This window comes from Tyto alba, unplaced genomic scaffold (genome assembly GCF_018691265.1).
Source record: "Tyto alba isolate M040663 unplaced genomic scaffold, T.alba_DEE_v4.0 Super-Scaffold_7, whole genome shotgun sequence".
NCBI lineage: Eukaryota > Metazoa > Chordata > Aves > Strigiformes > Tytonidae > Tyto > Tyto alba.
In genome coordinates this window covers 3,129,623-3,142,283 of record NW_024881328.1, presented here as the reverse complement: position 1 = coordinate 3,142,283, position 12,661 = coordinate 3,129,623, and the positions used below count along the sequence as shown (strand labels likewise).

The window sequence follows — 12,661 nt, the reverse complement described above, 5'->3', positions numbered from 1 at the left end:
GTCATTTTAAAGTGGAATCCAGTCTATATTCAGTTTAATCCCCCTTTTAACCTATCATCCTCTTGTAAAGTTGCTAAAGTACGTTGTGGAAGAAAAAAAATAGTCTGAAGTTGAAGAAATAGTAAATCTTCTTGGTGAAGCTGTTATGGAGGATTTTCTGTGAAATGTGAAATGCTTCAGTGTTAGTGTTAAGCTTAAACAGGACATGGTAGTATAATATAGCCAGGATAGGCTTTCTGAGATACACAGGTCTTTCTCCTGTGCTAGATAAAGCATTTACCAGGCTGTATAGCAGGACAGATACCTTCTGAAAAGGTTTTACCCACAAGATTATATTGATGGGCTTTGACCTTGTAGTAGAGTTTTCGATACTAGGTCCCTATAGATTATAGTTACTATGTCAACATCCTGAAATAAAGCATCACTGTCTGAAATGTTGCTCTTCAAATGTTGCTACTGCCTGCCTGCTATGTTTAGATGTGGAAATTAATGTTCTTATCAAAATGAGAGGCTTTAATGGGCAGATAACTCTCCATACAGGTGCTTTGGGGGAGTTTACTAACTGCAATGGCAGCAGCAGCAGCACATTTCTCCAAACTCTTTCTGAAGTTACAGCTAAATTCCTGAGCGTGGATTTGGGTGTTTTTTCCATTTTTTTTTTGTTTGTTTGTTCCAGATTTCCAGTGAATAGCCTACCTCTTACCCTTTCTCTTCCCTTGCGGTTTATGGTCTCCATAAATTATAGTGGGACCTGCTTCAACCTTCTCTTGTCTTAATAAAAATCCATTTATGATAGAGTAAAAACGAGTATTTTTCGATGCATCACAGACTGCTGGTGTTACGGCATTTTAAAGATCTTGACTCTTTCTTCTTAAAGCATTGAATGTGATCTTGCTTCACTGAAGTTTCTACTGATTTAAACAGTGAGAAGGCCCAAGCCCGGGAAGTTGCAGATGCAGTGGTCGAGTTACGTGCACACTTCATCATGTTTTACAGATTGATTTATCTTCTGAGCTAGATAAAGCCATGCAAAGGAAAGCATAATTACTTCAGAACTTGTTGGGACTGGGAGAATGTTTAACGAAATAGTTTTATAAATTGTCACTCCCCCACAATTATTAGGGGATATGTTTACCTGGTGCAGTGATCGCAAAGGTGACGCACAACTGTGCAGACAGGAGTTTCTGCAACAAAACTTTGAATTCAAACCATCCTTTGGCTGAGCTCACAACCCAGCTCGATCAAGGGTACGACAGGAAAGGGGGCACCACATAGCTCCAACGTTTCTGGTTCTGTAGCTGTCTCTGATGCCTTAGGAATTGTGCATTTTGCAGTACTTTACAGTATAGACATGCCTTTGGTTGGATTTGCCAGCACTGAAGAAATATCAACATATCTCTGGTTATCCTAGTTTAGGAAAAATTCCTTTCTGCTCTTTTGGAAAACTCAGTGCATTAATACAGGGTAGTTGGTTGGTTTCAATGAGCTTTTCAAGGTCTTCTTCAGGGGGAAGGGATGGATAGTGTGAAAATTGTATTGCAGTCTCTGCTCAGTAGCAGTGCTGTGTGATGGAAATGAGTAGTGGCAAGGTAAAACAAGTTGTTGGGGTTTGGTTTAAGTGACATACAAGTTTTCTCCTCCATCAGGGATTTAGTTTATGTAATCACCCTCTTTTTCATTCTCATAGTCTGAAATAAAATAGTGTATCACATGACAAGGACTTTTTAGTTTTGGAGAAGCTTAATAGGATGTTGGATATGGTATAGCATTTTAACTGCTTCTGCTGCAGAAGGTAATATTTGTATAATATAAATAAAATATTCACGGTTTAGATACAGCTGAGTGCTGCTTTATAGGGAAGGCAGCCAGCAATGTAACTGATTTATTTATATGCCCTCCCTGTTTTTTTTCCCCAAGATGTGTGTGTAATTCAAGGGCAGAAACCTCGTAACTACTTTAAATACAGGCTTTGAGAGAGAGGGAGAGATTATGTCAGTTCTTCGCGTTAAATTTCCTGCATCCTAGGTTGATGCTTAGAAGTTGACTATCATTTCACCAGCTTTAGCATAAAGGAAGCAACGTCTAGGAAAATTAGGTTTGAGTATAATAGTAGAGGCTGAGAAACTTGGAAAGCAGGTCCATGTGACCCACTAGTCATTCACAAACATGCATGTGAAAAACACATATACATGTGTATGCTTTTCTTCCTATTTTGCTAAAAAAAAAATGGTGTTTAATAGTTTGTAGCAATTACAGATCAAATCTGACTTCTCAGTATTTGGAATTGTACGGTTACCCACTATATTTAAAAAAAATAAAAATAAAATTCCCTACCACTGTTTGGAGTAAGATGCTTTGTTGTACTGTTGTGGGCAGTATTACTTGGACAAAGATATATTAGAGTTACTAGACACTATGTTCTGATGGAGTCTTATGACTACTGACTTGTTATTGTACATTTAAGCAGTTTCATAAAACATTTCAAAATAACAATACAGCGTACGCTGTAGTTAGAAAAGGTTTTTATTTCGAGTTTATATTTCTATTCAGTTGTCAAGTGGTGTTAGCTTTCCTGTATGTGTCTGGCTTTTGGAAAAAGAGCAGTGCAACTTAAAAGGAGCTACACAGGCAGGGAAATTGTTGGTTTTAGTTAATATTCAGTTCTTGAAAGAATAGAGGAAGGTAGTTGTGCAAATTAACACAGAGAACAGTAGTGTTTGTAAGGCACAGTTCTCTGGCAATAGGCCCAGCAAGCTTAAATCAGAATATGTTACTCTAATCCCCAAATCCCCTCAACCCAGATCTCCCTTCAGCTTTCTAGCATAGTGGTGAAAGAGAAACAAAATACTTTAATACTTTTTTATTTCTGACATGTTTCCAAATATCTGATTTAACTGGGAGAACCGGGCTGGAATTTGTACGTCTGTTTGTGTTTATTCATCTATCTTTGGTCGGAGTGTGACAGTGTAAATGACGGTGGGACAGGATGCTTGGCAAGTGGGAGGAGTTGACAAAAGAAATAGGTGCTCCGTTGGGTGAAGAGTGCTAACACAAGTTGTTCTGCTGCCTTTTCTGTGCACTTATATCAAACAACCCCCCCCAGCCCAAGCCCCAGGCATGTTCCTAGGGGCCCACTGGAGGAAGGTGTGTTTGGACAAGGTGCTCTCCTCTCCTGGGCCTGAGCGAGGCTTTCCAACTTACCAGGGTTTGGTTTCATGTCCGCAGGGAAAGCTGCACGACCCGCAGCTCATGGGAATCATCCCGAGAATTGCACATGACATCTTTGATCACATCTATTCCATGGATGAAAACCTGGAGTTTCATATAAAGGTAAATGCGGAATGACATGTTCTCTAACGGGTCGGATGGAGGAAGGTTGAGCTGGATGGGAAATCTGAATTCATGCTGTAACACTGTGCTGCAGAATTTTTCCTTTCTCCCTTTTATGACTCAAAACCCATTACATTACTGAAGGTATTTACTAGAAATTATCTAATACAGTTACGAGCCTTTGATGGAAGTTCTTCTTGAGTGTGTTTTCAGGTCAGGTTTGCTAGTCTGTTGATTACCTTGTCTCTCACCACAGTTGATAGGCTAGCCAGCATGGTCAGAAAACACTTATTTCACTTGCAGCTTCTCCAGGGACTGTACCTCAGCCTCGCTAGTTATGAGCATAAATACCATTGATCTGCATGACATTTGTGAGAATACTGACATGTTGTTCTTATCTCAAGGATATAAACGCTCCTCCATAATATGTGGGTTTGAAATGGAGGAAAGATGGCTTTGGGCAATTTACAAGAAGGATGTTTAGAAGTAATTGTTAGCTCAAAAGCTTATGTATGGGTTCCTTAAGATAGTGGTCTAAGTCTCAATTTGAACAGCTGTTATGTTTTTCCGTGTCCCTGTCTTGATCCCGACCGTATGATCGCTCAAATTTTTTGAGTGACCTTTAATTCCTACTGTTCATCCAGTCCCCTGGGGAGCTCTCAGCCACGGCGGGGCATTGCTCCGTCTGGCAGAGCCGGGCTCAGGCTACAGCTTGTTCCAAGCAGCCATCAGTTCAATTAGCCAGGGGATTGCAGGAAGAATGGGTACTCCTCTGTGTCATCCCTCCCTCAAAACACACAAAATATACCTAGCTGGCTTCGGTAAAGTTAAGTAGCTGAGCACAGGTAGTGTGAAAACACTGTCCCTTCTCTTGCCGTGACCAGGCGATGCTCTCTGAGAATGGAGCTCTCCTCCTCTGTCCCTCTTGTGCCTAAAAGTTAGAGATGAGTGACTTTTTAGTGCTGCTTGCATTAAAGCCCTTGAAGCACTTCTGGGGGTGTGTATGTATATATGTATTTTAATAATCTAGCAAAGTCCCTCTGAACCAGCTACTGATCTTCTGGAAGGACTAGGTGATCTTGTATCAAAAACCCTCTTAGCAGGGCCTGTTTGTGGGAGTGCTCATGAAGTACAGACAGAAGCAGCCTTATGAAGTACAATTAAACCATATAAATATTTTAATAGACCTTAGACTGTGAAATACCGAGCTCCTTAAGAAGAGACACCTGTGAATTTTCATAGAAATGGCTTCCGTAGGAGTGACACTGATTTCTTTCCATCATCTGTAAAGCTCTCCTGGGGCTGTTGCTATTCTACAAGTGATAGCTCTTGGGTACTGACAGAGGGAGACCCCCTTGTACAAGATGTAGTGAATTCCTGTCCCAGCAGAAGATTACCACTTTACAAATCATGTTCTGCCAGCAATGAATTGTTTCAGTGGTTTCCTATCGTAGTTGACATTCATGAATATCTTAACAGAAAAGCTGTCTATATAGCAATGAGAGAGTGATTATACAAGGAGCTGTCACTGAGAGAAATGCATTTTCTGTCACTGGGAGCAAAAATGTAACCAAACTGTCACATTCTTTTAATAACTGAGCCAACGTTCAAAATTAGTATTTTTTTTTTTCCCCCTCCCTCTTTAATAGAGACCCATTTAGAACAGGGAAGGGATCTTGGTATCTCCTGTGTGTTTTGGTCCTCAGCAGTGTGTTAATAGGATAATATAAAGCACATGAGTTGAGTCTTGGTGAACTGGATGGTTGAAAAGAGCTCGTCCAGAGGATGGCTTTAAATGGGACACAGGTGAAGTAAATGCACAAAAGCAAAATATATCTGTCTTTAATAGCAGTTATCGCCTAGGGAGATCAACTCATCAGTATAAAAAAAACAGACATAATTTATTTTTCACATGAGGGAAAATGATACTTTACTGAATAGTTAGAGTTTACTGATACCTAGAATTTAGCCATTTAGTATTTGAGCTAATTAATCCCTAGATTAATTTTATTTAGAGTAGGGTTAGGCACCACACCCCTAACACATGTCTGTTTTCTTCTGTGAGTTAAAGACCCTTTTATTGAGAGGCATTCATTCATTCTCCCTCTTGGTTTTTTGTTTATTGTTTGCTTTTTTTTTTTTTTAGTGCAATTGTCTCTCTGTTACAGAGAAGCACATTTTCAGTTTCTTCTAGGAGATTTGATTCAAGACAGAACTTTTGCATGTGCTTCATTTAAAAGTTTACTTTAATATATATTGCTTAGGTTTACGTAACTTGTATGTTAAGCCACTGAAGGTGCTGTCTGCTTTTGCACTGGTGAATGTCAATATATTTCTTGCAGTTGTCAAACTTGACCCTTCTCGTGATGCAGCTGTACTGATATGATAGTAGCTGAATTGATTTTATTCTGTTCAATATTTTTGTCAATTTTGCCCATGTAAAAAAAAATAAAAATATCTCTGAAGGATTTTTGGTATACTTCCCTGATGAATCATTGATGAATGAAGAAAAATCAATGACTTGTAAATCATTCAAAATACCAGTATGTTTACGTGAAGGATGTAATTCAAACTATGTAGGAAGTGGGGTTTTAGTTTGGTGCTTTTTGTATTGATAGATGTGGAAATACAGGCATGGAGATTTTTAAATGGCCAAAATTTAAATCTGTAATGTTTATGATTACCTAATTAGGTTTCCTACTTTGAGATATATTTGGACAAAATAAGGGACCTACTTGATGGTAAGTTCTGCATTTCTTATGTGACTAAGTAGTTTTGGGCTTGGTATAGTGCTTCGAATCAGCACTTAAGGGGAAAGAGTTGCTTTATTTGAGAGTGATATAAATTTAAGCTGTATGACTGGGTTTGTGAAAGAGGATTTTGCAGTTTAAGTCACCTGGTTTTGACTCTTGTGCACCTACCTCTGCAGTGCTGTATAGCTTGATTATAAATCAGTGAGTACAGAGAATTTTAGAGACTTCAAGGCACGTCTGAGCCTCACTGGCAGTGTATATTCTTAAAGTAAAATTACAATTTAAAAATGTATAGAGTGTTCTGTTTTCCTGAGGTTTTTTGTTAAATTTAGAATACATTTGGTTCAACTTATTCCTTGCTTTGCTTCTGGTAGGTAAAGTTTGTTGGGAGTGATCGATCTCGTTTACGATTTGTGTCTCTGTCTATGAGTGCTGTATGTTAATGATGGTGTGAATTGTGTGTGTTGAATCAGCCTGAAGACAGAGAAATGCATGTAATGATAACACAAACCCAGGAACATGTATTGGAGCTTTTTTTGCATTCCAGTGAATTCTTCTGTCTCTTTGGAAATTCTTGCTGCTTTGGCAAAATCCAACTTGGTCTGTGTTTGCTTTATTAATCCAAGCAATAAACAAAAGCTTTCGTGCCAGAAAGTTAACTTTGAAGAAACAGGTAGAAGATTGACAGAAGAAGAAATAAGTTCTATGTACAGAACGTTCATAAGAAGTAGGAAGCGACTGCAGTTCTCACTTACAGATTTAATACATTCATGGTATTTGTCTGTCATGCCTATAGTTGACACATTATTACCCATGGAATATTCCTAATGATCTCCATCCTTTATTCTAGTGTCAAAGACAAACCTCGCTGTACATGAAGATAAAAACAGAGTCCCATATGTTAAGGTACAAGGAAAATTCGATGCTGGGGTTTTCATTCTTTCTCACATATGCATTGATTTACACATTTCCATTTGTATTCCAGTGCATTTGCTGAAGTGATTCAGCTCATATTTGGAGTCTTGAATGTTCAAGTAGTATTGGTCCCTGGAATTAAATAGTTTCCTGAAATATTAACAGACTTGAATCATGTTTGCTTTATTTTCCTGACTTTAAACATTTACATTTTGTTAATATGGTGTTAAATTGTAAGTATTCATATTCCCATTTCATGTCAGATATGAAAGAGAACATCTTGAAGAATTTTGTTCTTGAATGTTTTATTGTATAGATGCTGTAATCTTGCAATATTTTAGAACAGATTTGTTGGGATAGAAATTTGTTTTATGACTTCTGGGGCCATCACTTAAATGTAATATACTTGTTATGAGCATATGTGAGCCTTAATATACATATAATATTGTTCTGTTTATGTTCATCCTGGGGAGGGCAAAAAGAAATTGTTAAAATAATTCAGTAATACTGCATTAAGGCTGAGGACAAGGGATATGCATCTTGTCTTGTAGTTTGAGGGAGAAAAACTAATTTGGGTGTGTAATCTAACCCAAATTAGTACCAGGAATATCTGCTGTATCATTCCATGTGTTCTACGTATAGGAACGCTTTTCTGCTGCATGTTTGGATTTGACCAAGTCTTTAATCTTGTGAAAGAAAACTGTCTTTTAAGTTATCTCATGGACTCCTGAAAATCATACAAAGGCATGTTTTGGTCCATTGCCTTGCTAGTGATCATGCTGGATGTTGATGGTTCGTCTAACTGTTTTGTTCGTTGGTGCTAAATATTCTTCCTGCCAGCATTTGGAGTACTAGGACCCTTCCTAAAGATTTCTGGTTTCAACTTGCATATTTCTAGGGTTGTACAGAAAGATTTGTATCTAGTCCTGAAGAAGTTTTGGATGTCATTGATGAGGGGAAAGCTAACCGTCATGTAGCCGTTACAAGTAAGTATTCTGCGGGAGCTTTTCTGGCTCTAGAGTGTGGGTGATTGTAGCTGCCTGGTGGTGTATTGATTCTTCATATTCACAAAGTACTTGTGAACGATGTAATGATGCACAAATAATAACACTTTAATTTTAATAGAACTCTGCTTTTTTTACTGCTTCACTGCATGCAGAAGCATTTATTGACTTTCAGCTTTGAGAACTCCTGAATTTAATATATGGCATTATATAGTATTGTTATATAAAACGTTGAAATACGTATTGTTACACAGAGTGTAGATATTTTGAAATTATGTATAACTGAAATTATGTACATACATTCTTCTTTGTGCTACAAGTCAAGAACTCAGAGCAATTCACTGGTCAAATGGCAGGCAAAGACTGCGGAGCAATTATCAGACTCTGCCTGTTTACCTCTTGCAAGTTATCCCAGTGAAGCAGTGACTTGGACTGAGTTCCAGTGATGGCAAAGCAAACAAATCTTCCTGAATTAAAAACCATAATAATTGCTTCAGTGTGTGCCAAATTTGTTGACATTGTGTTGCATACAGCCTCCTAGCCTTACGGTGATAAAAAGGGCAGGTATCCTTGGCCTGTGTCCCAATTTATGCTGGAAGATGTCTTTGATCCAAGCAGTGAGCTTGGCAGAACCTCAGCTTGTAACTTAAATCTCGGTGTTGGGGTGGGTTTTGAGGTATGTTTTGAGTTTGTTTTGTTTTGGGTTTGGTTTGGTTTTGTTGTGGCTTGGTTTTTTTTTTTTTTTAATTTATTTTTTATGATGCACTGGGTAACTTCTTTTCTCTTCCAAGTCTTTACCTTCTTGGTTATTAAATACAATATTGCTTTAGCTTTCCCACACCTTTCTCATCATACGAATAGAAATACATTCTCTTTTTTTCTGAGCAACGCTTTCTTCCATTGTTTCTGCTACTCTCTTTAACAAAAAATATCCAAATAGACCTTTTGCTGTTACTGCCCATTGCATTTGGTGCACACAGAAGAGTTCTGACAAAAGTTGACAGAATGAATTTGATCTAGACTGAAGTGCCAAGGAGCAAATTTGGAAGTGTTACTGAAAAACACAGAGTTTGGAGATGGAGGAGAAAAAGGGAGTTCAGATCCATATAAACATTGCTGGGAATGGGGGAAGGGTGGTAGTGAGGCTTATTGTAACAGAACAAATAGAGAAGATGTGAGAAAGTGGTTTACTGATTCTTTATATATATATACTTTTTTTGCTACTTTATGAAACTTCAAGCATAACATAGTTACAATCAAACTTGGAATAAGTGGAAGCTGAAACTGTAGCTGCTTGTGTTTTACCCGCAGCCTGGGTAAAGGACAATCTCTAGCTACATAAGCAATAAAAATCACTCTAAAATTTGAATTTAAATAGCGTAGTTTTGATTAAAACTTTTGCTAAATGTTGGGAGATCTCCTTACACAGTTGCACTGAGACCTGCCCAACTTCTTTTTATTGCAATATTATTGCTTCTCTTTAAATTCTCTTGCTCAGCTCAAAATTATTTCTCTGTCCAGGATGCTGAATATACATGCTCATTGTAGTTCTGTCTAAATAGTGCCTGTTATATCACAGGAGGTTTTCATGTGAGCTGTCTGTACTCATGAAGAGGCATAAAAGGGCTGTATCTGTGAAATGTTATTTTATTATTCTTATGATTTTTTTTGTTATTTTTTACTGTTTCTGGTCAAATTTTATTGCTTCAGGGGAATAAAAAAACTTTCAAAAAAGAAAGGAAAAAAAAAAAGGTCTTTATTTTTTTTTTTTTCTGAGGCTGTCATTTATCATGAATCTGGTTAATTTGATCATGTTAGGAGAAAGTAGTAGCTTATTCTGTAGTCCATGGGCTTTATTTGCAGCTCTTGGTGTAGACACTGCTGTCAGCACAGTGGTCTGGGCTCTCTAGTGAGTCACCTTGTACTTCTGAATTTGCTAGCCAGGGTCTAGCTCTAATGAAATGTAATTTCTTGTCAGGTTATAAAGTCATTTAAACAAAACCCTTCAAATGTGATTGCAGATATGAATGAACACAGCTCTAGGAGCCACAGTATCTTCCTCATTAATATTAAACAAGAGAATGTGGAAACTGAGAAGAAGCTCAGTGGAAAGCTTTACCTGGTAGACTTGGCTGGTAGCGAGAAGGTAATCTTTCCTTTTTTCCTGCTGAATGATCCTAGTGGGATCACTGAGCTGATCATGGGAATGTGAGTCAGTGCAAAACTGAGCTAGGTTTGGTTTTACAGAAGTCTTATCTTAGGTTTCTTAGGTTATCATTAGTATGGCAATCCCTTTTTTTTTTTTTTTAATGTGGGGTGTAGAAAAGGAGCAGATTGAAACTATTGTTATGAAATGCAAAACCCAAAAATCTGCAACATATCTTAATTTATGATGAAGTGGATTGAATCGGTGTACTTACATATAGCTTCACAGTTATGGATATTTGAGGAAAGTAATGTAATTGTAATGTAATTTGTCAAATTAGACAACTATTTTAATTTGCTTATATTCAGACATGTCCTATTTCTAGGATTTCTGTAAGAATTTCACATATTAAATCAATGAAATAACAGTAGTTAATGCAGTTATATCGCTGAAGTCTATTTGAAGCTCCCTGAATGACTCTCTTGATGTGGTGACTATTTCTGCTTTCCAATATAGAAAAATACTAACCAGAAAAGAACTTGTGTATGTTTACCAAAAGAGTAATGATCTAGAACAGTACTGCAGTGGAAAATCATCATTGTTTCCCAGTTTCTCATTCTAACATCTTCTGGAGTGTTCGAAATTATTTAACTGTAAATGAAATAAATAGATTATAAAAGTAATTTTGCAACACTATGGAACTCTTTGTTCAAGCTGGATCCTTGGTAACTACTGTGCGTGTCAAAATAATTATTCATGATGAAGCAGTCTCTCTTGTTGTGGTCATAGATTTCTATTTCTTTCTGAAAACAAGAACTAAAGTGAAAAATACCGTTTGATAGGCTGGTCAGCTTTCAGAATGCTCATTGGGACGCACTGGTTGATAACCCACCAATGCAGAAGCCATTCACCAGAGTAATTAATCATGTTACTTTCTATTATTGCATATAATACTAAATGTTAGATTAAAAAATCTTCGTGGTGTTTAAAAAAATGAGTGCCCAGTCAGACTCTCCTCTCCTCTGAAAGCTAAACTTTTGTGGTTCTTTATGTTTGGTTGGACATTGTACAGAAAACCTGAAATAAAGGTTTCCGTGGTAGATTGTTTTCTTAACAGATACAATTATGTTTCTTTTTATGTCATGTGGCATTTTTAGAGGAAAGTACAGATACTGTAGTTTTAATGTAGAGAAACCCCCCCCCCCCAAAATGTAGAGAAAGCCCCCTCCCCCCAAAAAATATATAGAGAGGAAAGATGATAAAACTGGATTAGTGCCTAAAGGAGTTCTGGTCCCAGGCCACGAAGCTTCTCGCCTGGGCCACCATGGGATCCCGTTTGCAGACCAGCAAACTTCTCATTCAGGATGAATGAGATTACACTTTTTTGGTCCTGATCTTCTTGGTCCACGCAAGTAAAGTACAAAGGCCAGGCGCTCATTTTGGTGGCACGTGCTGTGCTGCTGGGCGTGCCCTGAGAACCACGTAGCTGTGGGGTTCCCTATCTGTATGGACAGTCTGGTCTTGGAAGCGGTCCCCGAGTGTCCTCAGGCGGGCACAGACTTACCAGCTTTTCCCTTAACAAAGTAAGGGCTGACTTGCTCTTACACTGGAAGTTTTACAGGCTTCCACTAACAAAAAAATGCATAGAAAATTCTCCCTTCTTCACTGTGAGGATAAGCTTGCTTTGTTTCTCTTCCAAGAGCATCTTTAACTGTTGCACTACCTGCACCGTGGCTGTATTTGTACAGACGCTTGCTGATAGCCGAGCCTGACTGTTGCCTGCTCTCTTTGGTAGGTCAGCAAAACTGGAGCGGAGGGCGCTGTTCTTGATGAAGCTAAAAATATCAATAAGTCTTTGTCTGCTTTAGGCAATGTGATATCCGCCTTGGCAGAAGGAACTGTAAGTAATCCTGTTTTGTGTTGTTGAAGAATGGCTTTTTATTTATCTGTTTCTTTGGCATGCACATCAAAAAATAAGCTAGCATTTCAATTCAGAAAGAAGAAAATACTAGCTTTCCAACCACAAACCTGTGACACTTTTGCTCTTCTACTGAAGACAAGAAACTAATTCTCAGTGATTTCACTTGAGTGGTTATCCAATCTTAGCACAATCAAAACAATTACTCTCCAGGATTGTATGCTTCAAATCCATTTAACCTGTCATTGTTGACTCATGTTCTCTCTCATTACGATATCATTATTTAAAAGAATTGTTCTTGTCTCTTACTTATATTTTGATTAGAAAACCCACGTTCCATACCGAGACAGCAAAATGACCCGAATACTCCAGGATTCCCTTGGTGGGAACTGCAGAACCACCATCGTTATATGCTGTTCTCCTTCTGTGTTCAACGAAGCAGAAACAAAGTCGACCCTGATGTTTGGACAGCGGTGAGTCCTGCTTGGCATTAGGCTGGGTGGCACTTACTCGGGCTCTTCCACGTGTTCTGAGCCAGCCGTGCCGAGGGGAGCGAGATGAGGGGGCATTTTAAAATAGGGAGGCTATGGTGGTG

General features: G+C 38.2%; 1 protein-coding gene across 2 annotated transcripts in view; it reads left to right on the top strand.

Annotated features, from left to right (window-relative positions):
- Nucleotides 1–12,661, top strand: part of KIF5C (kinesin family member 5C) — an 87,390-nt gene that overhangs the window by 34,053 nt on the left and 40,676 nt on the right. For both annotated transcript variants that reach the window (XM_042784034.1, XM_042784035.1), the window contains exons 4-10: nt 3,226–3,330; nt 6,023–6,071; nt 6,934–6,989; nt 7,897–7,984; nt 10,024–10,148; nt 11,944–12,048; nt 12,391–12,539. In XM_042784034.1, coding sequence (XP_042639968.1) covers nt 3,226–3,330; nt 6,023–6,071; nt 6,934–6,989; nt 7,897–7,984; nt 10,024–10,148; nt 11,944–12,048; nt 12,391–12,539 — 677 coding nt within the window. The remainder of the gene's footprint in view (nt 1–3,225; nt 3,331–6,022; nt 6,072–6,933; nt 6,990–7,896; nt 7,985–10,023; nt 10,149–11,943; nt 12,049–12,390; nt 12,540–12,661) is intronic.